A 26,378-nucleotide genomic window follows, 5' to 3' on the forward strand; every position below is an offset into this window, starting at 1 on the left:
CACCATAATAGCAAATGTAATGAATAGAAGAATGAAGAAATGAATGATTTTTCTCCAGTTCACAAGCTTTCTGGATATCCAGCAAAAGCAAAATGACTTCAAGTTGTTTTTTCAACAACAGTTCATGATCTCTAGCAAGGCTTTTTTTTTTAACATGTTTTTATCCCGTTTTGTGCTTTAAGGCAGAAAATGTGTCTTCTTCTGACACGAGATTGAGAGAAAAACAACTTGCCTGCCATTTTTCATGAAAATAGCTCTGGGCTCCTGGCAGAAGTTAATCTTTGCCTTTAATTACAAAGTGTCTTTTTTACAGAGTGGATATGTCTTGAGCTCCAGGAATGTTGTTTTCATCCTCTGTCTTCTCCCCCACCCCCATCCCTTTCTCATACGATATATCGCTATTTTGCCTGCCTCCTATTCCTTCTTTTCCCCAGTGGGGTAGTCCCGTAAAATAGAGGCGAGAGGTCGGGTTACTCGTTTCCTCCAACCCTGTTCAGCTCAATAGCTCCGCCTCACTTGTTTACATTCCTTTGCCCTTATATGGAGATTTCAAACCCCTTTCCCCCCCACCAACACCACCTCTCTTCTGTAGAGTGCAAATACTCTCACCTTCACAGCAGAAAAAGAAAACCAGCTAACTTAATGAAACTTTCGAGATTTGCCTTCCATTATTATCCACATGTTAAAAGCCATGTTTGTTCTCGTGCATCTGCATAGCTTGTTCTCCTTCACATGTTTGGCTTCACCTGAGACTTTGAATTTCTGAAATTCTAACCTGGCAAGGAAAGTGAAGGTAAGAGATTTTCCTCTTGAAGTCGATGGGTGGCCATGAAGGAGTGTATGGTTGGGGGGCAGTGCTGGATGTCAGAGTTGATGAAGGAAAAAAATGGCAAGAATTGAGGTGAAGAGGTTAAATGCCGGCTTACGCTTTGCTAAATGGAATGTCAGGAGAAGGATTTGTTGGAAAACTCCCGGCAGAACAGGCCTGCGCTGAGCTTTATACTTAAGCTGTTGGAGATGGGATGCAGATTTGTGTGGGGCCCAAACCATACATAAAAGTAACCTTTGTGGGAGAAAAGAAGGGAGGGAATGGGGGAAAGGTTTTATCATGCTTGTCAGTTATTCAAACCTTCTAGTCATAGTTTTTTGGAAAGCCAAGCACTTAAGGTAGTAGCTTGAGACAGAAGTCATAGGAGTAAAATTCTAGCTCCTTTTTGTTGAGGCAGAGTGAGAATGACAGTGAGACAGTATCTTTGTTAACTCTGTATTTGAAGTCTTCCCTTTTTATCTGTAGCATCTGAGGATTAAGAAGGTTGTTTGGACATATGCTGAGGGTCAAAGGGCAAGAGAAAGTGAGAGGAATGCAGCCCTCTAGTCATCTAAAACTTGTGGGAGCCTGTGCAATATTTGACATTGTATCCAAACCTGGATATGAAGGGCAATACTGCCCATCACAAATGTCATGACATTACTTGGAATTTTGGCATTTGACCTGGTGGACTGATAATAATGGAACTATGGATTATGTTTAGTTTATATTTAAAAGAAATGAAATGAGAAGATAAGTAAGTTGTTTCAGTAGGGTGAAATGATTAATTTGTTTTTCCCCTTCCAGTATTTTAAAGGGAAAGCTTAGGATTTTTGAAATGGGGTTCTGTTAAGAGGTAATAAGCAGATAAAACCATTTATGCAATGGTGAAATAAGTAAGCTAACATTAAACCATGCCAATAGTAAAAGACAATCTTTGTTATAGTATGTATCAAATGAAGCCTTCTTATTGTTTCTGAAGGATGAAGGTGAAAGTTTTTTTTTTGGATAGAGCTTAAAGTTGTGCTTTACTTTCTGTAACTTTTCTGAACAACTTAAGGCTCTGCACCAGTCATTCTGACAATAATGTGTATGATGCAAACAAAAACATTTAAAGTAACCTGATCCGATGAAGTGTGCAATGCACTGCAGCAAGGGTTCTTGGTTCTTCTGGATTAGAACCAGAACCAAGCTTCATGACATTGAGATGTCACAAGGGGCTGATATTAAATGTTTAAATGAAATCAATATTTAAAGAAAGTTTGACTAGGCATTCATAACCTACTTTGAGCACCACACTTCTCAAGGTCATACATATTTTGGAGATAAGGGATTATTACAACTATATGTAAAAGGTCCTGCAAAGAGATTTGCATGGTTTGGAGCAAATTAGTTAAACTAAGTGAAGTTAAAATTGTCTTGTTGTCAAAACTAGCTAATCTGAGAAATACCAAATCAAGATGCTAAAACAGTTATCCACCTCAGGTAAGATATTAACTGTTTATAATTTTTAACAGAGCCTCACTTCAGATATCCTGAACTATTCTGATGACTTGGTTTTATGAACTGTTTTAAATGTTGATTTTATGATTTGAGCTGTGATTCCTGTTGTGTCCCTGTCAATTGCAGAATATGACTGTACACGTTTGATGGAGTCTTGTCTTTGTGAGTCCCCTGTTTGTCTTGTATCTGCGTGTGACCATACCAGCTGACTGTATGAAGCTGCAGCATCTCTTCTGTTTTGCAGCGCCACGCTCTCAGGGCCTAAACCAGGACAAAGCAGCTAGCAAGAGGAGCGCTGTCTGTGGAGAAGCCACGCTGGGAAGAGGGATCCGCACAACCTCCACCACCTCCAGCCCTGACCATAGTGACCACGCCCTGTCTGTGAGCAGCGACTCAGGCCTGTCCAGCACATCTCTGTGGGCAGAAAGACAGACACCTGTCACCACCACCAGCAGCAGCAGCACCACCACTGTGAGGGCTAACCAGGGACCCAGTCCACAGGAGAAGGTCCAGCTGAAGCAGCTCCTTAGTGGTTTTGGTCTCGAGGATCCCTCCCTGGATGAGATGGATGACCCAGGCCCTAAGTTGGGCTTGAAACAGATACTTCCAGTACAGTTGCACTTTAATGGAGACACCCGACCCCGAGAAAGAGAGACGGACATTCTTGATGATGAAGTCAACACAGGTCATGATCTGCACAGCTTGGACAGCCTAGGAACTCTGTCATCCTCGTGCCACAAGAGCAGCCAAAATTCCCTTCTTTCGGATGGGTTCGGGTGTCCTGGATCAGAGGACCATCACAACCAGCACCACTTACATCACACTGCACCTCAACAAATGGATGATTTTGAGAGAAGAATCTTTTTGAGCTCCAGAAGCAACTCTGTGACTTCCTCTAACCCCAGCAGTGCTCCTACACCAAAGCAGCATGTTTACAGACAGGAGAGCTACTCCACACAGTCCTGGGTTCGGCAGCAACAGATGGTCGCTGTGCAGCAGTTTAACTACATGCCTGAGGACGGAAATGACACAGAAAGGTATTCTGGGATCAAATCTGGGAGCGGTTCACCCAAAGAATGTCTGGCCAACCAACCACAGAACCACATCGTGGACACAAAAATGGAAAGTGTCAAGAACACAGTACCTCACAAGGAACAGCCAACCACCAATAATAACAACAACAATAACAAGCATGATGACGAGATAAAATCCCTAACAATGGATATTGATAACTCCATTGATCATCTAAATCAGCTGATCATGGACCTGGATCCCATGTTTGTGCCTAGATCGGGCTTCAGCAAGTCCACCAAGAGGGATGGCGGGACACAGTTCAACGGCACAGTCGGCAAAAGTTCAAACAGCATTGATGTCAGATTCAACGATTGTAACATGGCAACTCTAAAAAACCAACCGCAGACAGGTAAGATAGTCAGCCTGGGTGTTCTTGAGTTTCGTCATTGACTGAAATATTTAATGAAAGTAGAGGAGTTAGATAATGGGGTTTATGTAGTCCGAGGTTGAAATGAGTGTGCAGGGCATTCTGGAATAGTGTACAATTAGTTTATTTGGTATCTTTGGTAAATAGAAAAGGGTACAATTGTTGAAGACTTTTTTCTATATAATGTTTTCTAAAAGTTATATCCTTTCATTGTCCATTGTCCATTCAACCATTCCTTTGTCCACACATTCATTCATCTGTTGATTAATTCATCCATCGACTATCCATTAATTTATCTTTCCATCCATCTGATGTCTGTCTATTCTCTGTCTGTCTGACCGTCTGTTCATCCGTCCTGTTGTCCACAGTTCTTCATACTATTTCCTAAGCGTCCATCACCCATCACTATCATCCATCCATCCATCCATCCATCCATCCATCCATCCATCCATCCATCCATCCATCCATCCATCCATCCATCCATCCATCCATCCATCCATCCATCCATCCATCCATCCATCCATCCATCCATTTGTTTGTCCATCCCTCAAACTACCTACTGTGTATCCCTCTATCTTACGTTCCTTATGTCGCTGAACTTGTCCATTAACAGTTCATCCTTCCTTTTAAACAGCCGTGTATTAACTCTTCAAATGTCCTTAATTCCATGCATTTATCCTCTGTTCAGTATTTTTTATAATTAAGATGTCCATTCATCCCTTTGTCCAGCAATATATTTATCATTCATTTAATCTTCTGGCCATTCAGCAGTCATTATTCTTCTTTCAACCTTTCCCTCCTCTCCATTCTACCAAGTTTGAGTTTATGCAGGTGCTATAACCATTATATGCTAAGTTTTCTACTTATAATTTTAAAATGCCATCTTCAAGTAAAAGATATAAGAACTGAGTATAAGAATAGATTTGTTGGCTATCAAAGGATGATTGAACCTTGTTCTCTTGTTTCTCCCTTCCAGCATGTTTTCATGACAGAAATGGTAGGGTTCCTGCCAGAATTTCAAATTTTGTTTTCTGAGGAAAGAGTTCTGTCTAAACTTGTATGTGCAACTAACTGAGTGCAGGATCAGTAATGGTGCACAAAGAAAGAGAGAACAGCTTTTTATCAGTCTTTGTGAACATTTCCGCTTCTTGAACTTTGATAGTAGAGACTAAATATTTAGCTTATGACCAACGAGATTACATTTTCATAAAAACATATTTACTAGAGTATTATTTTGGAAAAAAACAAACACATTTATGCATTGTAAGCACTTTCAAGCACTTGCATCTGAATTACATACCAGCCTGTTACTTCCATACTGAAGGATAATGTTTGCCATCTTGTTTCCCATGCATCTGATACCATCAGTGTTGTGAAAAGAATAAACGGTTAGATCAGATTTCTTTTTCCCTTTTTTCCCTCACTAAACCTTATCAGACCAACTTAAAGAAACATTTTATCATTTAATCAAACAAGGCTTGTAAAGTTTATATCTCTGTCCTGTGCAGATTGTATTCTTTCTGTGTTAGATTAAACTCAGGTTATAATGTAATAGGATGTTGACTGAAGAAGGTGCAGTCAAACAGAAACCCAGCCATGCAGAGAAAACATGGAAAGCTGTGTAGCTTCATGAATCATAGCTTGCAGATGCAGAAGAGGGCGGAGGAGTGGGGGAGCAATGTAGAGACCTTAGGAATTTCCAAAGGAGGAACAAGTGAGCCTGCAGGCGCACCTTTTCCAATTTGATTCCAAATACGTACCTGTTGCCGCAAATAAACTCATCTGCTTCATTTGGAAAGAAAGATAAAGGAAGATGAAAAGCAGTAGCTTTTATAGTTGTTGTTTTTAGAAATAATCTCCTACCAAGTTTTATCCTTCTTCTAGTCTTCTTACTGCAGGAAGACAAGTTAAAGTTAACCATTTAAGCTACTTTTAGTTTTTTACAATCAAGATTTATTTTAAGTTACTTTCTTTAACCCTTAAGATATCACAATTCCCAGATTGAAGCTACCAACATTCAATGCAGGTATTTCTGTGCCTATGGGTGTGAGTGGGGAGTTTGCTCTGTAGTATTTTGGCAAAGCTGTTTATTATCTTGCAGGTCATTCAGACTGCAGCAAGTTTTGTCTTTTCACGTGTGTCAGGTTCTGTGCAAACTCCTCACAGATATCTGTGATGTGTTGACACAGGCTAGCATGGATCAGTCTTACTGTAAAGATCTAGCACCAGAGGGTAAATATTTTTTAGTTTTTCTGTAGTGATGCATGCACTGTAGGATCCTCTTGATTAATCTTAGTATTAATTTATCTATGCTCTAGTCTAGATCATGGAGTCTCCACATATACTCTTCTGTTCAAATTTCCCTTTAGAAACTATTGTTGAAAAGATATCACATACACTATAAGGATACAAATGATTTTTCTCTTCACTCTCATTCAATCAGAAATTGTACAGTCATTTACATAAAAAGTTTGATGTATTATGCCACAAATAGAGGGATGTAATATTGCATTAGTGGCTGCTTTAATATTGTTGTTTGTAATATTCTATTTATGATTGTGTAAAATAAAACAAGACACAGCCCACTTTATTAGGATTAACGATTCAGTTGCTTGTTTATACAAATGGCAAATAAGCCAATCAGATGTCAGTAGCTCAATACATTTTGTTATCTACGTTGGGCTAGCAGTTCAAATTGAGCATTCTATTGTGGAAATAGATGGATTTCTGTGACTGTCGGACTTTTAACATTGCACGGTTGTAGTTGCCAGGCAGGTCTGAATTATTAGAAACTGCTGATCTGAGTTGCTTCTATCCCACCTGTGAAGGTTTAAGGGTTAGGGTCATCCTAAAATGTCAATATAGACTAAAACGACACATTGTTCAATCTACACTGCAAATAACTGATGGAGCTCTGAAAAGAAAAAAAAGGACCCAACCTGAATTTAGGGTTAGGGTTAGCAGCTGCAATGGTAATTGCAGCTGCTGCAATTATCATTGAAAAACGTACTGTAAGCAACACAAGTCACACTTAGAAACCTAATGCAAATAATCAAAAAAGGTGGTGAGCAAAGTATAACTTAAACTAACTGAAGCAACTATGTTTTGTTCAAAGAGCACACATACTAAATTCTATATCCATACCTGAAACTGTAAATTTGATGAGCCTTTCTGCAAATGTTTTGTTAGTTGAATGAGTCAATGTTAAATAGCACAAAATGAAAAGAAAAATGCAGAAAACACAAAGCAAAATGTTAATATTGTATTTGTGCCGTGTGCCAAAAATAAAAAAAAATCATACAACTCTGTGAAATCCATTTAGAAAATCCTTTAACCAGCTTTAAAGGATTTAAACACCATCGTTTAGCAGAATAAATTCTCTGGCTGAATTCAGACACTGAGCAATGGTTTCCCAGCTGGGATCTAACCCAGTGATTCCACTCTGCTGTGTTTGCCAGAACTGCAGTACATACACAAAATCTGCTCTAGATACAGGCTGGCATCCTCCATCACAGTCAATAGCACAGTTACAGTTGATTAGAGCTGTTCATTGGAATGATTCTGAGACCAGAAACTTGAACTTCACTTCCTCAAATGTGAAGGTGTAGGTCAAAATATGACCTTCCATTTGATATGTTAGTATCCATCTCCTTGATTTTGTTGGAACTGGACAGCACCTTTCATTTTAGGGGTTAAATTATTGCACAGTTACAAAATAACCCATCAATAGTTCTATCATGCAGCTGTTAAAAGCAAATCACTGAAGAATATGAATACAAAGCGCTCCTATGGGTGCCATTCATGTTTGTACCAGACAAAATGAATAATAATCCAAGGCATTAGCACTTCTTCATCATTAGCATTCTTTAGTGCTCAGAGGTCAGATCTCACTGGGAGGGCTCAAATTAACACTCTAGTGATAAGTGGCAACACTTCCTACAGGAGTCACACACATGCCCACACAGACTCAAACTCCTTGCTCTCCATCAGCCCACATTGGACTTCTCCTCTGAAAAAAATGAGCCGAAGTCACTTTTAAGTAAAATAAGTTTGTTTCGTATCAACTTTTAAAACATTTCTGGCTGGGGAACATACAGTTGAAACCAGGTATTTACATCCCCAGTATAAATAGACACATAACCATTTTGTCCTCAGTGTCTGACAGTAGATTAGAGTTAATGTTTCCTCTTTCAGGTTACTTGGGATTACCACATTTATTTCAGTGGCTAAATCCCACAATGATGAGCAAGATTTTTTTTAAAATTGTATTTTAATTCAGAAGTTTACATCTGTTTCCTTAGCATTTGGTAGAATTGACTTTTTATACTTTATGACTGGTCCAAACATTAAAGGAATCATAGTTCTCCCAATAGTTTGTGGGATTCTAGCTCAGTGCTTTGAGATTTATATCAGGGTTTCCTTATGTATCCTCCATAACAGGACATTGTGCAACTAATTTGGAGCTATGCTCCTGGTCGTTGCTCATTTGGAGAGGCAATCCTCCTCCTTCTGCTATAAGCTGTTGCTTCAGTTCTTCCACAAAGCGTTCTTTGGTCATAATACATCTTTATATGTCTTTTTTTGTGGAGCATATTTGTCCCTCCTCCTGCAAAACTCCCCTAAAACAGAATACTCCCTCTCCTGTACTTTACAGTTGGGATGCTGTTACAAGCAGCAATGCAAATTTTCAGGCATCAGACGGGCATCAAAAATACACCCTTACGCACCTTTTCTTTCAAGCAACCCACACTGGCTGTCTCCAGTGGTTGGGCGTCATTCCTAGGCCTGGGACTTGATATTGCTTTTTGAGCCAGTTCAAATAAAGTTTTCCAAGGCTGAAGTATACTAAAAATGTCTTTAAACACTTCAGTCTGACATGGTTAATGTGTGTTGACCTTCATAAGAAAATGCCGTTGCTTTAATGTTTGGGTTGATTTGCTCATTTCTCAGCTAAACACAATCATCTCTAAAACACAAAACCCATCTACTTCCTGAATGGTATAATGTCTGGAAATCCTCATGTGGGTCACTTGTATCCTGAGAGGATGAATGAGACTTGTTGGGGTCCACAATGTTCTACCTGATATCTTTGCTGATTTCATTTTTCAATGATGCCTCATAAGGAAGCAATGTCTTTCAGGTGTCGCCTTGAAATACATCCACATGTTGTGAGTTAGTCATGCCCTATTTTCTTGGGTTTTCACAATTTTTAAAAGGCATAGTAATATTATTGTTTGTAAAAGTCTGATTCTCATAATAATGATTAAAAAAATTCTTTGTATTTCCTTTATCATATTTCTGGTATTTCATCAAAAATGAATAATTGGGAATCCTAACTCACCTCAAAAAGTTAATGATGCAAGGAAATGCTTTGCCTGATTTAATTTCTGATTATGTAGTTTTATTAAAACTTACTACCTTGAAGTTTGTTATGCTCATAAAGCTGTGTTGATATTTACTCAACATTTTGCTGCTGTGTACTTGTGTGTATGCAGTTACCCAGTCCAACGATGTGCGAAGTGGCATCACACGGAATTTGAGTTGCCAAGGACAGGATGTAATGGATCATCGCTCAGACTTTTGTAACTCAGGGTGGGGTGACCCAGAGGAGTACAAGGGCCAGCAGACATACCCCCCGTGTGTCTCTCAGTTTCAAGTATGTTTAGCTGTTGCTTCTTCCCAAATCATGTTTTTATGTCGTATGTGGTTCTTGTGTTGTAAGATGTGTTTTATGTGTCATCTTTTGCAGCATCCCACGTTGTACAGAAGTGACAGTACCAGTTATAGAACCCAGGGCCTAGACAACACTGGTGGAATTGAGACAGGACTTGGCATGGCTCCACCCACTCCTGCATTCCCCATCTCACCACCAACACCTTACGGTAAGTAACATGTTCTGTGAAATTAATGAGGGTTCTCATTCCGTGTAAACACTGTCACACCCTCCTCATCTTTGTATTTCCAGTGAAAACTATGTCAGAGTTCACTGAACTCAGGCAAATTCCCTCTCCCAACATGCAGTCATTTGGAGGCTTTGGAACAAATCAAGGTGGGTCCAGTATTTTGCATGTACAGAAAGTTTCTATTCTGTAGAGATAATTCAGATTTTTTCAAATGTTTTGTTGAACTGTTATAAGTGATTGATGTTTCTCTTGGAATCTTCATTTAGTAAATGCAGATTAGCTGGACCCAGAGGTTGCTAATAGCAGGTCTGAAAGGATCCAGGGTCTTGCATGGGGAATAGGGAGAGAAAACAGTGCACCACCATCGACCTCCCTGTGTGAAACACATTCTGATTGAGATTCTGACATGCATAAAAGAGAAGAACAAAAATATTTCAATGGTTTAAGTGAACACTATTTTTTTTATTTTTTATAACAATTTACTTTTGTATGAAGTTGTTGTAAATAATCATCAGGTTTTGTTTAAACACGACCCCAATACAAACACAATAAAAGTTGAAAGGTTTCTATAATCATAGTGTAAAGCTCTATGTTGTTTGTGGTATTGGTGTTATAGTAAAACAGTGGAAGCACAGTGGATATAGGGCACTCTAAGACTAGCCTGAATCTTTAGCCGCAATGACTTTATGAATGTAATCCCTTCAGCATAAGTCCACATTCAGAAGATTTAACTCCAAGTGAAGACTTTGTAAGGAGAATCACTGTTATTAATTTATGATTCTTTATTAATATCTGGAGGTTTATCAGTTTAGGAAGAAAACATTTCTTCTTAAAAGTTTCTGTGTGTGAGCTAGTTACAACCTTTTTTTCTAGTTCTTTCTCTACCTAGAGTCATCTTTCACGTCTGACCTATGACTGTGATTGAAGCAGGAAAACAAACTATCTGGACTCACCCGTGATGTCCTAAATAATGCTGACATTGTTGTTATCAGGGAATGGTAAAAAGATACTGTTTGTGCAACAGACGAAGGGAGCTTCCCAGAACAATTTTCTGCCCCAAGAAGATTGCATGTGTGGTTTTGTTTGGTGGAATAGGACATTTTTATAAATATCTTCATTGTTTCTTTTTTGTTGAGCTGTGGTCTTTATCTGAGAAGGGGCACACCCTGTGATTATATTCATATCGCTAAGTTTTAAGTTTGTACATTGTTGTCTTAGTGCTTAGACATGTTCTCTGGGAAATCACACTACTTTTACTTTCATTTTTGCGTTCTGTCCCTGCTTTTTTCACTTGATCCCCCAAGATATACAGTATTTCTAAAGGTTGTGGGGTTGGTTGCAGATCTGTTCCCCTGCTGTGCCCCAGACAGCCCTGCATTCAGTTCAGCTGCATCTCCATGGTTACCAACTAGAAGGCATGGCACAGAAAAAAACTTTTCTTCCTTCATAAAAAAAGTCTCTGTGTGTGAGTGTGTTCACACAGGGGGAACAGGGAGAAAACAAAAACCCTTTTTAGCTTTAGATCACAAGGAGAGACACTCTGTTGAAATATAAGATTGTTAGTATATAGCTGTGGCCCAGATTCTGGTTTATTTAAATAAGGGTTTCAGATAATTATGGTAAGATGGTATTTTTTTTAATTTTCAGCTTTAGTTTGGCTTGCTTTGTTGACTAAGTGGGTTGTGGTAGAAATAATCAGTGATTGGTTTTATGTATATATAGACCAGATAATTTTAGTGCCTGTGGACAGTTTTATTACTGTTAATTCCAATTCTTATTATGCAATTTAAACCAGGGCCTTTTCCTCAATGAATTTGGGGATTTTTTTCTTAATTACTGAAATATTTTTGCAGATTTTCTCTTTTATTTACTGTCCATCTGTGCTAGCATTTATTTATATTTTACATTTTTCTAGAACTATGCAAAGTACTATCAAATTAACGAGTTCCTCAGTTGGTTTCTTCCTGTATTTTTGTGTCATTGCTGATGTTGTTTTCTTTGTTTTGTTTTAATAATTTTCTTTAATTTATGTTTGGCAGAACCTCATGGACATTCTGTGATCAATCATGTGAGTTTTGAGACTTTGCCAGATTCCTCCATCAGCTGCCACAGGATGCTAAATTCAACGTACTCTACCTCCATCACTGGAAATCATCAGCAGACAGACAGGTAGTGCCACAACTACATATCAAACTTTGTTTTAATCTACTTGACAGATTGCACAGTGTCCTATGAGGTGTTTGAAGCTCATGAGTTTGTTTTATAACTTGTCAGTTTTTGAACTTCTCCACAACTATTTCCCTGGTGTGTCTGCTATGTTCCTTGGTTTGCATGATGCTTTTTGCTCTCTGCAAAACCTATGATTCATTTATTGAACAACTGTATTTATACTGCAATTCAATTAAACAGGGAGACTTTATTTACCAATTGGATGATTTCTAGAAGAAGCCCGGTGCACTAGATTTCATTTTGTGGTATCAGAGTAAAAGTAGGTCAAATCACATGCCTGCAACCCTTTTAATTAATTAATTTTTTTTTTTTTTTTGGTAAACATGTTGCAAACCATTCATTGAATCTTTCCAGTTTATAATTATGTGTTGGTTTGCATTGGTATGTCCCATTAAATAAGATACATTGATCTTTGGAGTTGTAAATAGTTATATAACGTGGGAAAGTCTCAGAAGAATAAATACAGTTGTGAGGCACTGCAAGTTGTTTCACAGCAATTTAGTCTCAGGTTGTTAGCTTTTCTGCCATCATTAACTTTTTATTTAATGTCTTATTTATCCAGCTCATCTGTAAGTCAGTCCTGGCCAGAGCATCATGTCTTGACCCACCAATCCTCCCTGAGTAACTACCCATCTGTCCGACAGCCGCCACCGCCCTCGGTGTCTCTCGAATATGGCCATCACTCTGCCTTGCATCCTCCATTACACCAACCTCATGCACATCCTGTCCCCAACGCACACAGCTCTCCACGAAGCAGCCAGCGAAGCCGTTTGGCTAGCTACACAATCAGCCGTAGTCCCCAGCGCTTTGACGAGCAAGACAGCTCAGTTCACAGCTATAGCAAAGACTGTCTGGACATGGGTATCGACAGGGATCTTCTAACTTCAATGAACGGTCAACATCAGCTACAGTTTCCCCAGACACAGCCTCCTCTGCTTCCTGAAAAAAAGAGGGTATCAGATGGAGAGCATTCACTGGGGACTGTATCTCCAGCCCTCAGCGGGTTCTCGAGTCCCCATAGTGGGAGCTCCCTGAGTATTCCTTTCCCTAATGTGCTGCCCGACTTGTCAGCTCAGACACCACTTGCTGCCTCACCACTTCCAGGTTAGTAAATTTTTTTGGTTTTGACTTAATGTGTGATCTTTAACTCAGTACTTCTGCTATTATTTTTATTCCAGATGTGCTGGTCAGCAAGCAGGTGACGGTAAAGTTTGTTCAGGATACATCAAAATTCTGGTATAAACCAGATATTTCAAGAGATCAAGGTAGATATGCTTTATTCTGAATGGGTTTAGATTATTTTACTTAATTGAAGAAACAAAAACATGTAAGGCTCAAACACAGTTTCTTTGTATTATTTTAGCTATTTCAGTTTTGAAGGAGAAGGAGCCTGGCTGCTTCATAGTGAGGGACAGCCACTCCTTCAAAGGGGCTTACGGTCTGGCTATGAAGGTGTCTACACCTCCTCCCTCAGTCATCCAGCAGAGCAGAAAAGGTGTGTTACATGTCTCTTATTTACAGTGCATTAAAAACTTATTTGCATGCCTTGATTATTTTTATATAAATATTTGATAAATGTGGTCTCTATGTATTCACCCCTTCCACTCGTGTACATACAGTAAATTCCATTGTAAACAATTGCTTTAAGAAGTCTGAATTTTTGAAGAGATAATTGAAGAACAGACTTCATCATGAAAACCAAATAATGCACAAGACAGGCCAGGGCCTGCTTGAACAATGCTGTGTGGCTAAAAAATAACACTGCATATCACTCTGAGAACACTGGCCCAACTGTGTAGCATGGTGTTGGCAGCATGCTGTCAGAATGCTTCTGTCCAGAAGGGTAATGGAAGTTAGTTAGTTAGTGAAAATGAATTGAGCTTAAATGCAAAACAAGCCTGGATGAAATCTTGTTCAAAGTTCCAAAATGGTTGAGCTTGTAGTACAGGTTCAATGTCCAGCAGGACAAGAAGCCTAAACATAAAGCCAGCGATATGATGAAATGCAAAAATAACCCAGCCAATGTCTACACCAAAATGTTTTGAGAATTTCTGGCAAAGGTTGACGATTGAAGCTCGTAGATTGTTTCGATTTGATCTGGCAGCAAAAATTACTTTGCAGAGAAAAATAGACAGAATTTCAGTTTGTAGTTGTGTAAACATAAAAAGTACTGTAGCATATTTATAAGAATAACAATATTCTATATTGTTATTCAATATAATTGGATTTTGACCAATAAGGTAAATGGCTAGTTTTTTTCCTCAGAAGATAAGTACGACTCAAAAAGAGCAGGTAGGCTGGAAATTGTAGTTGCAAGTTGTTTATATTTGCAATGTGAATAATATATATACATATTTACAATAGCATTGGGAACATCCAAATGGCCATTAACAACATAAGGGAAAGAAAAAAAAACACAACACAACAACAAAGGAAACTAAATCAATCAATTGTTCCCAAAGTTCCACAATTGAGAGGCCACACCTGTTAGTCCATTCATCCCAAATTGGGATCAATTAGGGCTCTCAACAAGATAATTATACTTTGCTTGGTTCAAATCCTGGTAGGAAACTGAAGTCTTCGATCACCCAATAAAGTGAATTCTTTCTTTGGCTCTATGCCCGATCTTCTAGCTCGCCATCAACCTGGCCAGTTCCGCAGTTTTATCTCACCCTACCGGGGATTTTTCCATCTCCCTTCTGGCTCACACCAGTTGGCTCCTGCAGCTCTGCTCCTTCCAACGTGTTCTAACCTTCATGCCTCCCCGCTCCAGCTAATATACCTAGCAGGTAACACTGCAGCGGTACATGTGACCCCAATACTCAATCGCAATTGGCTAATTAATAGTCTCGCGAGAATCGCCAATCATTCTATTAAAAGCATCGCGAGGTTTGAGATATAAAAAGGTTAAAAGACTGGAAAATCGGAGAAGGAGGAAATAAAGGTTAAAATTTACACCCGGGTTACAGTACATTCTACAGAAGTTTTACTCAGGGGGGATGAATATAAATGCAATACTACTTGTTTAGTTTATTTTGCTTTTGCTTTTCCTGCTAATCCATGCTAACATCCCTCTATCCATACTTTGACTCCAGCACAATGCTTCAAATGTCATGTTTATGATATCTGACAATAATCCAGAGATAATCCTGTATAGCGTGTGAAGAAACAAAGTCCCACCCAAGTTGTCTTTAGTTACAACCCACTGTAGTCATCTTCACGTTGGAAACGGAGAATCCGTCTTTCTGTTGTTTGTAAGCTCTCATCACCCTTTTTCTCTCTTCTGGGCATCATCATTGTGAAACAGACCTGTATTGCCAGATTGTCATAGATATACAGCTAATGTTTCACCCTTAACAAAAGACATACTGGTTCTGTAAACCTGTTCTCAGGGGACAGTGGAGGAAAGTGGCCTGCTCCACTTACACTATATCTGCTTTTTTTTAATAAAACTATGTGCACATTTCTGTTTGTATATTAGTTAAATGTTTTGTTTTGTTTTGCATAGTTGTGTAATTAACTTTTTTGGGGGGGATCAAAACAAAATTGGAAAATTAATCTAGCCAAAATATTTGGCAGTATTACAACAACCAAACAAAGACTGATGGTGAAGATAGAGGAGGCAGAAAGAAATTTGATCCCACTAAATGTGAATCAGAAACCATTTTAATAACTTTAGAAGGCGTATTTTCTGGAAGGAAACAACACATAGGGACACAAAGGATTCCTGTATGCACTGCCAACGCAGGGGATTGGCAATGTTTTAACAGCTTCAGTCTGAGTGACAAATCTTTCATTATCCAAAGCTTTTTAGTTCTGTTAAAGAAAACAAATATCTGTAAATGTCTCCCTTTTAGCCCATCAAAGAGATGAGAAGAAAGAACGAATGTTTGGTCAATAAAACCTGCATTTGGCGTATTAAATCAGACTTTTCAAAACTCTGCTTAATGATTTAATTTCTCCAGGTTGTAAGAAATCAAGCCCTTTCTTTACAAGTTAGACAGCCCTTTATATTTTCAGTAAACATTGGAATTTTACTGAAAATCCATTAATGCTGATAATTATGAGCATTTGCAAGAGATTTTTAGCAAAAGCTTATTTTTTATTAATTATGCACACACAAAGAAAATCTGCCTCTTGAAATAGTTTAGTATTTAAGTAATGACCCTTCAGTCAGGCTGAAGTGATTTTAGTCGTTAGACTTCTGCAAAAGTAAGAAATATGTATATTTTTAATTGCCAGCTGATTCAACTGATTCATTTGTCTATTTTAACTTTATCTTAAAGTATTCATATTTGTATTTTTATTACACTTTTAGTTTGACTTTGTTTTGACGTTAAATAGTTTTATTCACTACGCAGATTTTTTAAAGTTTATTATTTTGATTAGCATTTTTGTTATTTAAAATGAGCTGCCTCTTCATCACTTGTGTTAACATTTTTCTTGTGGATGTTTTTTTTTTAATGCTTATCTATTATGATCATATATAAAACACTTAGCATTGTCCTCATTCTGTCTGGAAAGTGCTCAGTAAAAAATTGTAAGACTGATTTGTAGGTTTTAAAATGGGCACTACAAAATTCAGCTTCAATCCTTGTTTGTACTGCTAACAGTGTAGTTATGAGGCAAATCAAAGATGTTAAACATTGAATCAAATGGTGGTGTGAATGTATAAAATCAACTCCATAGGTCATGGTAGAGACTTTGTATTTCATAAACATTTTTACAGAAAGAAACCTGACCTAATAAAAAAAAAATCTACACTGGATTTTTATTTTATACTCTTAAACCAGATTAAATCTCCATTTTTCCCCACTGTTCACACCTGTCCTTTTGTTTTCCGTCACATCGTGGCATAGTCCAGAGTCCCGTTTGATCTTGGACCATCATTACACTTCAGAAATGTGAAATCCAAGCTGCTCCAAGAAGCAAGTTTTTCTCCAAGCCTTTGTGTTCATATGCCTTTCAAAGACACCTCACATTGAGACAGAAATGCTTTTAATGACTTATATTTCAATATATTTTAGGCATAAAAATTTCTTGCACTTACAAAAATTCAGTACATGAGACAGACCAACAAAGCAGACTAATTATACTAACTACTTTTGTCCATTTCCCTACAGGAGGTGATCTATCCAACGAATTGGTGCGCCACTTCCTGATTGAGTGCACACAGAAAGGTGTGCGTCTGAAGGGGTGCCCCAATGAGCCCTACTTTGGTGAGTGTCTATGCTGCTGAAACTTGTACGCTTTTCTCCACAACATATAAAACTAGGAGACTCTGAACAATACAGCCCTCTACTGGTGTGTAGTACATAGTACAAGTGATCTAAGTAGCATTTTCTATCCATGTGAGACTTTTTTTTTTTAAATGGATGCCCAAAAGTGCTATAAACTAACCAATATTTTTGTAATAATAACTATTATCATTTAAACATTTAAATACTGATGTATTTCATTATTTGTTCAATATAATTTTTTTTCTCTTTTTATTTAAATTATACAATTTATAGATTTTGATTTAAAACATTCTCTTTAAAGTTTTGTACTTGTATTTCTCACTTTTATTCGTACTGTTTTATTAGGAACTCTGCGTTATCTATAGGTTTTGCGAATCTTAAATGATACCAGTTAGACAAATTCCTCATTTCGCTTGGAACATTTTATTTTCTACTCTTGCCTTTTTTTTTTCTTTTAATGCTGTTACCTTCACTTAGAAAATAATTGTGTTATTGGCAATAAAATCTCTTTTTCAAGAGAGACACAAGTAAAAAGGCAATGACATTCAACAAATAAAATAACAGTCCATCTGCAGTGCAGCTATTTACACAAGCAATTAAATAGTTAAAGCATGAGAAAAACAAATCAGCAGGAAAGGTATAAAAACTAGTCACACTGACCACGTTAACTGAGAACTGTCATTCTATTTTAAACAAATATGTATTCACTCTGCATCATATGTTCTAACTTTTAACAAAGGACTTTTAATAATGATTAATACTACAAAGTTGGCAGTGCAACTTCTCTGTACATTTAAATTTTGTTTTCCCACTCTGTTGTTTTACAGGAAGTCTAACTGCATTGGTTTACCAACATTCAATCACCCCATTGGCTCTTCCCTGTAAACTTATCATACCTGACAAAGGTAAACATTCACACAGAGACTCATACATTTTTGCATGGGTAGAGGCATGGTCAAAATTTAATGTAAATAATTACCAGAGTATTTCAGTGCCAGTCTGTAAGTGGTTGTTGCAATCATTTCATAGCCATGCTTGATAATAAAGCTGTGTTACTTATGTTCTTTGTTTTTGCTGTTCATAAGATCCTCTTGAAGATGTTGTGGAAAGCATTTCACCTTCAGTCACTAACTCAGCTACTGAGCTGCTGAAACAGGGAGCAGGTAATCAGATGTCTTAGATCATTCACCATAAATAGACTTTGTGACAAACACAATAAAACCAGACTGTAATGCAATGACACAATCCCTGTGTTTATGTCCTGCTTTTTAGTTATTTCTAGCACTGAATCACAGAGAGTACTTACTCTATTGTTATTTGCTCTATGCAACTTTGATTGTTGGAATTTGATTGTTTGTTGTTGCTTCAGCCTGTAATGTGTGGTACCTGAGCTCTGTGGAGATGGAGTCTCTAACAGGAGTCCAGGCAGTGCAGAAAGCCACGACCATGACCCTGGACGCTAACCCTCCACCAATCCCTACTGTGGTCCATTTCAAAGTTTCCTCCCAGGGAATTACTCTCACGGATAACCAGAGGAAGTGAGCACCCAGCACACACTTTTCCAAAACTGCTACCACATAGATACATCCATGATTTTTCAATATAAATCTGTTTTTCAGACTCTTTTTCAGGAGACATTACAATGTCAACACCGTGATATTTTGTGCTTTGGACCCTCAAGATAGAAAGTAAGTTGTGTTCATTGAATCATATAATAAATATAAATATTAGGTTACCACATTTATTTTTAATACTTACTGATGCCATGTTATTACTGCTTATAGGTGGAAGAAAGATGGCTGTCCATCAGCAAAGTAAATAATTACTATTTTCTCCAAAGCTTCAGTCAAAATCATGTCCCTACATCTATTTTTGAAAAGAAATTTTAATTTTGTGGTAGATGACACTTCTGCTGTTAACTACTATCCTTTGCCTTTGCAGAATCTTTGGCTTTGTGGCAAGGAAAACTGGCACTTCCATGGACAATGTGTGCCACCTATTTGCAGAACATGACCCCGAACAGCCAGCGAGCGCCATTGTGAACTTTGTCTCTAAAGTGATGATTGGCTCACAAAGGAGTAAGTAGGGCAGAGCTGATCACCTGGAAAAATGTTTACTGAGGCCAGACGCACCAACCAAAAGACTGAGGATACGGAGTATCTAAAGACAGGAACTGCTAATGAAATAGACTCTGACTGTGGATGTTAAATGGACATTTACTGAGTGTTGCTGAAATACTCACTGATTATACTATTAGTAGAAAAACAGTGAGATGTTTCAAAGAAGAAAACAGTTATCTGTTTATTTCTAATTGAAATTTAAGCCAGCTCAAGACCCTTAAAGTATTGTTATTTTTATTAATATACAATTCTGGTGTCCTGTACTGTTATAAATTATTATAACAGTTGATTATTATTAAATAATCAACATCTTACACATTTCTGAACACAGGTGATTTGAATGTCTAAAACGCCAGAAAAGAAATTAAGCTTTTATTACATCAGCATAAAGTAAGACTGATCATTTTCTAAAGATTTCTCTTCCCCCCACCCCCAGTACATTTATTTAACTTGGAGGAAAAAAAAAATTCCATGTTAAGAAACAAGAGGGTTTTTTTGTTAGTTGTTCAACTTCCTTGAAAATTTAACTTAAGGACTCATTTACTCTTTATTGTTCTCTAGTTAGCTATCTAGAATGTTCTGTTCTCTTGTGGGACAAATATTACTTGACATAGAGGGTAATTTTTCTCAGCAACTTTGCATAATGAGAGAGCATGCCTTTTGAGGGGCAGACGTGTGACAACATAAAAATGTGGTGGGAGCAATGTGCTTTTTAATTTAATATTTTTTAAATTACAAATTAATTCCAAACAGACTTAATCCAAGCAATTAACAAACATAACTTTGTAGGTGACGTACAAGCATTTTTTTTACTATAACTGAGTATCTCAGTTTGAACTTTGAATATCTGAAAAACAGAGTAACAAATGGGGAAAATATGTATGTTTGGAGCTAGCTATGTTTATTTTGTATTGTTATATTTTACCTATGCAATGTCTATTTCTTATTTTTTTGAGTACAGTATGCATGAGTTGTATTGGAGTGTCTTTTTTAAAGTGTTAAGGTCTTTTTTTGTCATAAGATATATTAGAACATGACCACTTGGATTTTTTTTTTTTTGAGGGATTTTATGTGAGTGTTTTTGTATTAAATTTATAGGCAATGTATGATGTTGTTTCATCTAAACCCTAAAAATTAATATATATATATATATATATATATATATAATTGTATATATACATGCAAAAACTGGTTAAAAGACAATATTGCTATTTTATAGAAGATGATTGATGCCTATCAAAATCAGCTACCAAGATTTCCAGCTTTAGTTTTTTGTTCTTTGCTGGAATACTATGGCCAGAAACAGTCTTGTAGTTTAGTTGAGGTCTTTCTGACTTAAAAAGGAAACAGGCTGCTGAATTTGGGGGCAAGAAGAGCAGTAGAGGAGTTTTTAACCTTTTAAAACTAAAATGAATGAAATATATACAGTAGTTCAGGGTTGGAAGTGTACTTAGTCACCATTAGTCATCTGTCAATGACATATACAATACACCTGTGCTTGGGAGCAAAAATTACTTTTAACTATACAAGCCTATTGTATTTGAGATAGTGACTGTTTTCATATACCTTTTTTGCTTTGGATAATCATTTGAATCCAGAGAGGAACCCACAGTCACAACAAAATTGTTGGTACTGTTGCATTGATTTCCCCTGAAACCTGATACTTTCCTGCACTGCATAAGAAGCTGTTTATCTCACTGTCTAACATTAAATCAAGCTAATGTTTTCTTGTGTTAGGTCAGTAGGGATAGTTCAGTTATTTCTATTTGTTTAATGCCAGAATATTACCATTTTTTTTTAGATAAGATTGTATTACTTTCTTCAGATACATATGTTTAAATACTTCAAGACTACCATGTTTATGAACTATTTGGGAAAGCCCAAATGATGATAATGTCCCAGCTTTGTAAGTTTCTTATAAGTCAACGTACAACATTTATATAGAGACCTGAAGGTGACATTTTTAGTTCTTCAAACAGTAGGTGAGTGCTTAAACCATGGGAGACTTATTATCAAAATGGTCTTCACAAGATTGATGGCATCATGAAAGAATGTATTGTGGAAATTTTGAAGCAACATCTCAGGACATTCACAGGGAAGTTAAAGTTTGAGCACAAATTGATCTTCCAAATGGACAACGAGCCAAAGTATTTTGTCAAATTAGATAAGGAGGGCTAGAGGTACTCAAAATCAAGCTACACATTTTAAAGGACACTGTTACCAAACCCTATAAAACTGTATGTAAGCGTCTGAATTTGAGGAAAGTATTTTATTTCTCAATATATTCTAGCATTTTTCAAACCGAAATAAACTGGGAAATAACTGGACTCACATAATGTCAGCAAGAAAAAAAAGTAGTTATTTTATACAGCAAATGTACATATTTGGTTTTAAGTGTGAGACTTTTGAGATACAGATCAAAAGTATTATAGTATAAACTTAAGATCAAATGTTTGCATAGATGTAACTCTCTATATACATGTACCTCATGCTTATTTTATAATGCCTGTGCATATAATGTGTTACATGCGTACATCTTTTTGTATCGATGTCATGTCCTTTGATGTGTTATGTAAATAAACACTGAATTTTTTTTTCTGTTTTAAGAGAGAATATTCTTTAGCAAAATCAGTTGTAAGGTAGACAGAGAACCCTCCTGTTCAAGGCTTTGGGTAATGGTCCAGGAAATTATTTGCTTTTTGTATTAATTGAATAAGAGAAAAGAGATGGATGAAGGCAGTTTTGCTTCATTACTTTATTTATTTTCCTTGGCTTTCTTCTTTTTTGGCTTTCATATCAGCAAAACGCTAGAAAAATTGGTGTAGCCCAAGGGTTAATTTTTCAAGTTGAACTGCAGAAATGTGATTGCATGTGTGAGAGAAAGTTATTCAAAAGAGAGTTGTAAATGAAAGCATTGCCAATCAGAGTTTAAAACATACATCCATAGACACTAAAAGAAAAAACAAACAGTAATTGACCTCTTTTGCTGAGATCAGCCAAACGATAGGATGAGCACTAGTACAATATCAGGCAAAACTGACAAGATAGCTAAAAGAAAACATTCTTAGATATGGAATATTCTTCCTGTTCTGTTAAAGTGTTGGTATCAAAAATGTTAATTTGAGGTTTTCTATTTTACATGTTTTCCTGCTGAGATGACCCTTGTTACTTACTGTATAAAAGTTATATCGTCACATAATAACTGGAAATAAATTATCTCTGCTGCCAGCAGAGGACACTAGCAACACCAGCTACAAGACCTGAATAAACAGAGCCATTGAGAAGAAAGGGGACTTTATAGGTACCTCTTAATGTTGAAATCAGCTTTTGATTATTACTCACTGACCTGACGCTTCACGTCTTTTGAAGAGGTTTACAGATCTACACTTGTACTAAATTAGATGACATGCACTTATCCCAAGCGTCTGTCAGAAGTGCAGTGAAATATGGGTCCTACCTTTTGCACAAGCCCATACAGGACAGGTTGCTTTAAAAATGCTATGGAAGGATTAAATTGCAGAGTCTACCTTCAAGAGTGGAAAAGCTCTAAAAGGGTGGACTTTCCTTCCTCCCTCCTCTCTCACTAATGCCTCTCTGCAGGTGGTGAAAGAATTCCCGGGGAGGGCTGGGAGGATGCTTAAGCCCAGGTGTGGTGTGGTGACTGCAGAGAACTCGGAGCCCATCGTCCTCTGTTATTTAGAGTGAAGTGGTCTTAAAATACAAGTAGGTGGGGAAAGTCCAGAATGACAAATAACACCATTTGAGCAAAGAACATGTCAGAAGTATTGCACTCTACAAATGCCAGTGTGTGCAAGCTGTAAGAGATGCAGTGAGTCCCATATGCAACACTGAAAACACTTGATGTACAAGACTAACAAAATGTGGTGCATAAATGTAAAGAAGAGAAATGACACTTGGCTTTCAAAATTTGTTCTTACAAATTTATGTATGTTAGGTGTGGTTTGTATGGGAATGTTTTCAACCCCTTTCACTTAACAGTGTGAAGAGGAAGTATGTATTTTTCCAGGCACGTAGTGTCATTTTATACTTGAATCAAGTAACTAAGTTACTTGATTTTAGTAATATAGTTACTTTCAGTTGATGTGAAAATGCTGTATGTTTGATTGAAAAGTAATGGGTAAAAAAGCATGACTATAGTAATCAAATTTGACACCAACTCAAGTAGTTGCTCGTCTATCAGAAATTTTACTCTGGAAATAAACACCCAGTACCATAAAATAAATGCTAGTATCAGGAAAAAAAGAGAAAGTTAATGAACATAATCACTGAAAAGGCAGTTTACGGTATGATGACATCTATTATGAGGGGAATCCTGACCTAGCAAAAGCTATCTAAGTGACATTAATTGAGACTGTCACATACAATATACTAGTCACCACAACTTTACAATTAACTTCCCAGCTTTTCACCAGTCCAAGTTTTATTTTGGCACCAATGTAGAGGTTAGGGATCCTGTTTATCGGCTGAGAGCGTCTATTGTGATTTCTCATGCATTGAGCTATGTAGGACTTTTTGGGGGCAATTAAAGGGTCAGGGCTAATAGCTCCCATTTAAAGCAGAACAAAGGGTGGTAGACAAAAATAGAAATTTCACGCTGAGATAAAAGCAGAAAATGAGGTCTCTCTGCTTGGTTTTGTGCAGATAAAAATACAGGGATAGAAGATGACAGATCATTTCTGAAATCAATAGAAGTTGTATAATACTGGACTTTTGAGCATAAAGATGTGACCCACTAAACAGAGGATACAATATGACTTAGTTCATGGGTCCCAGGCCTGGTGTTTCCCACTGTGGCTGTGAATGTGTCCCAATGGGGACATTACCTAGTAATCGTGTAAAAGAGAGCAATAGAATCTACAGACCCCTTCTCAGGGGAAGAATTATTGTACATTAATGGATACAGTGTAAACTTACGGAGGTTAACTAAGTTTCTGCAGCCATCGTGGAAGCAAAGAAAATGCCTAAATGCTTAACAGACTACTGGACCTAAGGTTTATGGTTTTCGTGCTAAAGGGCAACATTTAAATGCAGGTGAAGTTAAAGATTACTCATTCCTTTAAAGAACTACAAAACATTTGTGTCTGCCTGCACCAGGTTATAGTACAGCTACTGTGATTAACTTCTGTCTGTTCCCCACCACTTCGGCAACAAAACACAGATCATCATCACTTACAAGATGGATGAACCACTACGAGGCCTGTGTCTGTAAAACAGATGTCTTCTTTCAAAATATGTTATTTTTTGCTTGCATGTGAAAAATGTGCATCGCTTTATGTGAAGAAAAAAACATACATGACTGTAGAGAAGTGCATAAAAGTGTCCCATATTTCATTTTATGTTTTACTTCTGCTCTGGTTTACAAATGTTTGAAGGGATTAAAGTGATAAATCAAACATGAATAGAATCATACATTCTATTTAATCAGTAACGGCAGTTTATATGTAATGTTTGTTTTCTTTGTATTTTGTAGCAAAATCATGATAGTTATGCAGACTAGCAACAAAGTATATGTGTAAATTCCTGAAATGTCGATATGAGTCTAACAGGAAATATAGTAAATTGGATGAATGGAGGGAGGATTCAAGGCACAAAAAGAGTGGCGCCACTTTCAGCCCAATCCGGCTGGGTGCTGGAAGTTCCACTATAGCTTCACACTCCCCCTCCACTTGGGCCTAATTACAGCTTAGGAGTGCCTCGGGGGGCCAAGCCTCCAGAAATGGGGACCATGGCACTTCTACAGCCAGACCGCTCCAAAAAATGATTAACCAACCTTGGAATAGGATAAAAGGTTGCCTCAGGCCTCTAATAATCACAAAATTGTTAAAGTTCTGTATGGCTGCCAGTCAGAGTAGAATCAAAGAGAAAAGATTATCGTATTAATCACAATGCAGACTTATGCTTCCTTCCAAGTCATCTAAAATGAGAGTGTCCCAAAAAGACCTTCAGACTGGAACAATTATATGAAAGACGGTCATGGGACTATGTAGGGGGGTAGAGAAATAACAGCAATGGACCAGACACTGTCATGTGATCTGTCTGTTGGCCTTCAGTTCTGTTTTATTCCAACACACCTCCATACACTGTATATTTGCACACCCTCACCAAGCAGACCCAGTTGACCTCCACAGCCTTCTCTGGTTCCAAGAATGGGGAAAAGTTTCATTTGTATTAAAAGGTATGCACACACACACACACACACACACACGCACACGCACACACACCCACACACGCCAGTTTGTGTTTTTACCTATATCAGGATTTTTCATTGAATTTTCATAAACTGCGTTTATGCAGATATTTTCCCTAACCCTCACCGTTACTAGTCTATCCTCACCCAAAAACAGCTCTTCTTCTAATGGGGTTCAGGTTTTGAGCTACACAAGGTGCAGTCGGCCCCCACAGCGTAGTACTTGTTAGGAAAATAGTCCTTACAATTTATCAAATACAATGCCACACACACCAATGCAACTGGTTTTAAAACACAGATATTTCTTGAATCTTTGACATTTTTTGTGTTTAAGTTCTTCTGTAGCTGATCCTGATGTCCATTGTTGCCATAACAGAAACAGCAAAGTTGGTCTAAGGTTAAATTGTTATTTTGAAATCTGGAGTGTGCCCGCTACCATGCTCACCTAAATATTTAGAAGTTAAGAAATGCATTTGCCATCATTATTATGTTACAGTAAAACTGTGAAGATTTTCTTGTACAATACCTTAAAAATAAGAACCCTTTTTAAAGGCTTCTAATGAGGCTTTTAGTAACTTATTTTGTCCTGTTTTCAGTAGCTTTTTCTCACTGTTTTATTCTACTTCATGACACATAATCATAATTTGTTTACAATTCCTACAAAAAGTACTCAACCCCTTGGATATTTTATCTTTTTTTTTTGCTTCAAATCAGTATCTTGTAGATGGACCCTTGGCTTCCAAGGAAGAAATTTGTCAATCAGCTTGTGAGGATGCCCTGACTGAGGCAGATTTTTGCATATTTCTTCCATTTCTTGATGATGGACTTATCTGCACTTTGGTTCAGTACTTAAAAATATTTTTTTTTTCCTATCCATCCCCTTACCTATTTGTTTCAATATCACTTTCTCTGATTTGCTTGGCGTG

The 26,378-nt window shown here is 37.3% G+C and overlaps 1 protein-coding gene across 2 annotated transcripts in view; it reads left to right on the forward strand.

Annotated features, from left to right (window-relative positions):
- Positions 1–21,850, forward strand: part of tns3 (tensin 3) — a 43,093-nt gene extending 21,243 nt beyond the window's left edge. The window contains exons 13-27 of one of the 2 annotated variants that reach the window (XM_014472586.2): positions 2,556–3,734; positions 9,248–9,408; positions 9,502–9,634; positions 9,718–9,801; positions 11,695–11,824; positions 12,447–12,988; positions 13,063–13,149; positions 13,248–13,379; positions 17,008–17,103; positions 17,952–18,029; positions 18,210–18,287; positions 18,494–18,662; positions 18,744–18,812; positions 18,909–18,938; positions 19,066–21,850. In XM_014472586.2, the coding sequence (XP_014328072.1) occupies positions 2,556–3,734; positions 9,248–9,408; positions 9,502–9,634; positions 9,718–9,801; positions 11,695–11,824; positions 12,447–12,988; positions 13,063–13,149; positions 13,248–13,379; positions 17,008–17,103; positions 17,952–18,029; positions 18,210–18,287; positions 18,494–18,662; positions 18,744–18,812; positions 18,909–18,938; positions 19,066–19,210 (3,113 nt within the window). In that variant the 3' untranslated portion in view covers positions 19,211–21,850. The remainder of the gene's footprint in view (positions 1–2,555; positions 3,735–9,247; positions 9,409–9,501; positions 9,635–9,717; positions 9,802–11,694; positions 11,825–12,446; positions 12,989–13,062; positions 13,150–13,247; positions 13,380–17,007; positions 17,104–17,951; positions 18,030–18,209; positions 18,288–18,493; positions 18,663–18,743; positions 18,813–18,908; positions 18,939–19,065) is intronic. The other variant, XM_023335225.1, reaches the window with a different exon arrangement.
- Positions 21,851–26,378: the final 4,528 nt, after the last annotated feature.

Source organism: Xiphophorus maculatus, chromosome 6, assembly GCF_002775205.1.
Source record: "Xiphophorus maculatus strain JP 163 A chromosome 6, X_maculatus-5.0-male, whole genome shotgun sequence".
In the NCBI taxonomy this organism is placed as follows: Eukaryota; Metazoa; Chordata; class Actinopteri; order Cyprinodontiformes; family Poeciliidae; genus Xiphophorus; species Xiphophorus maculatus.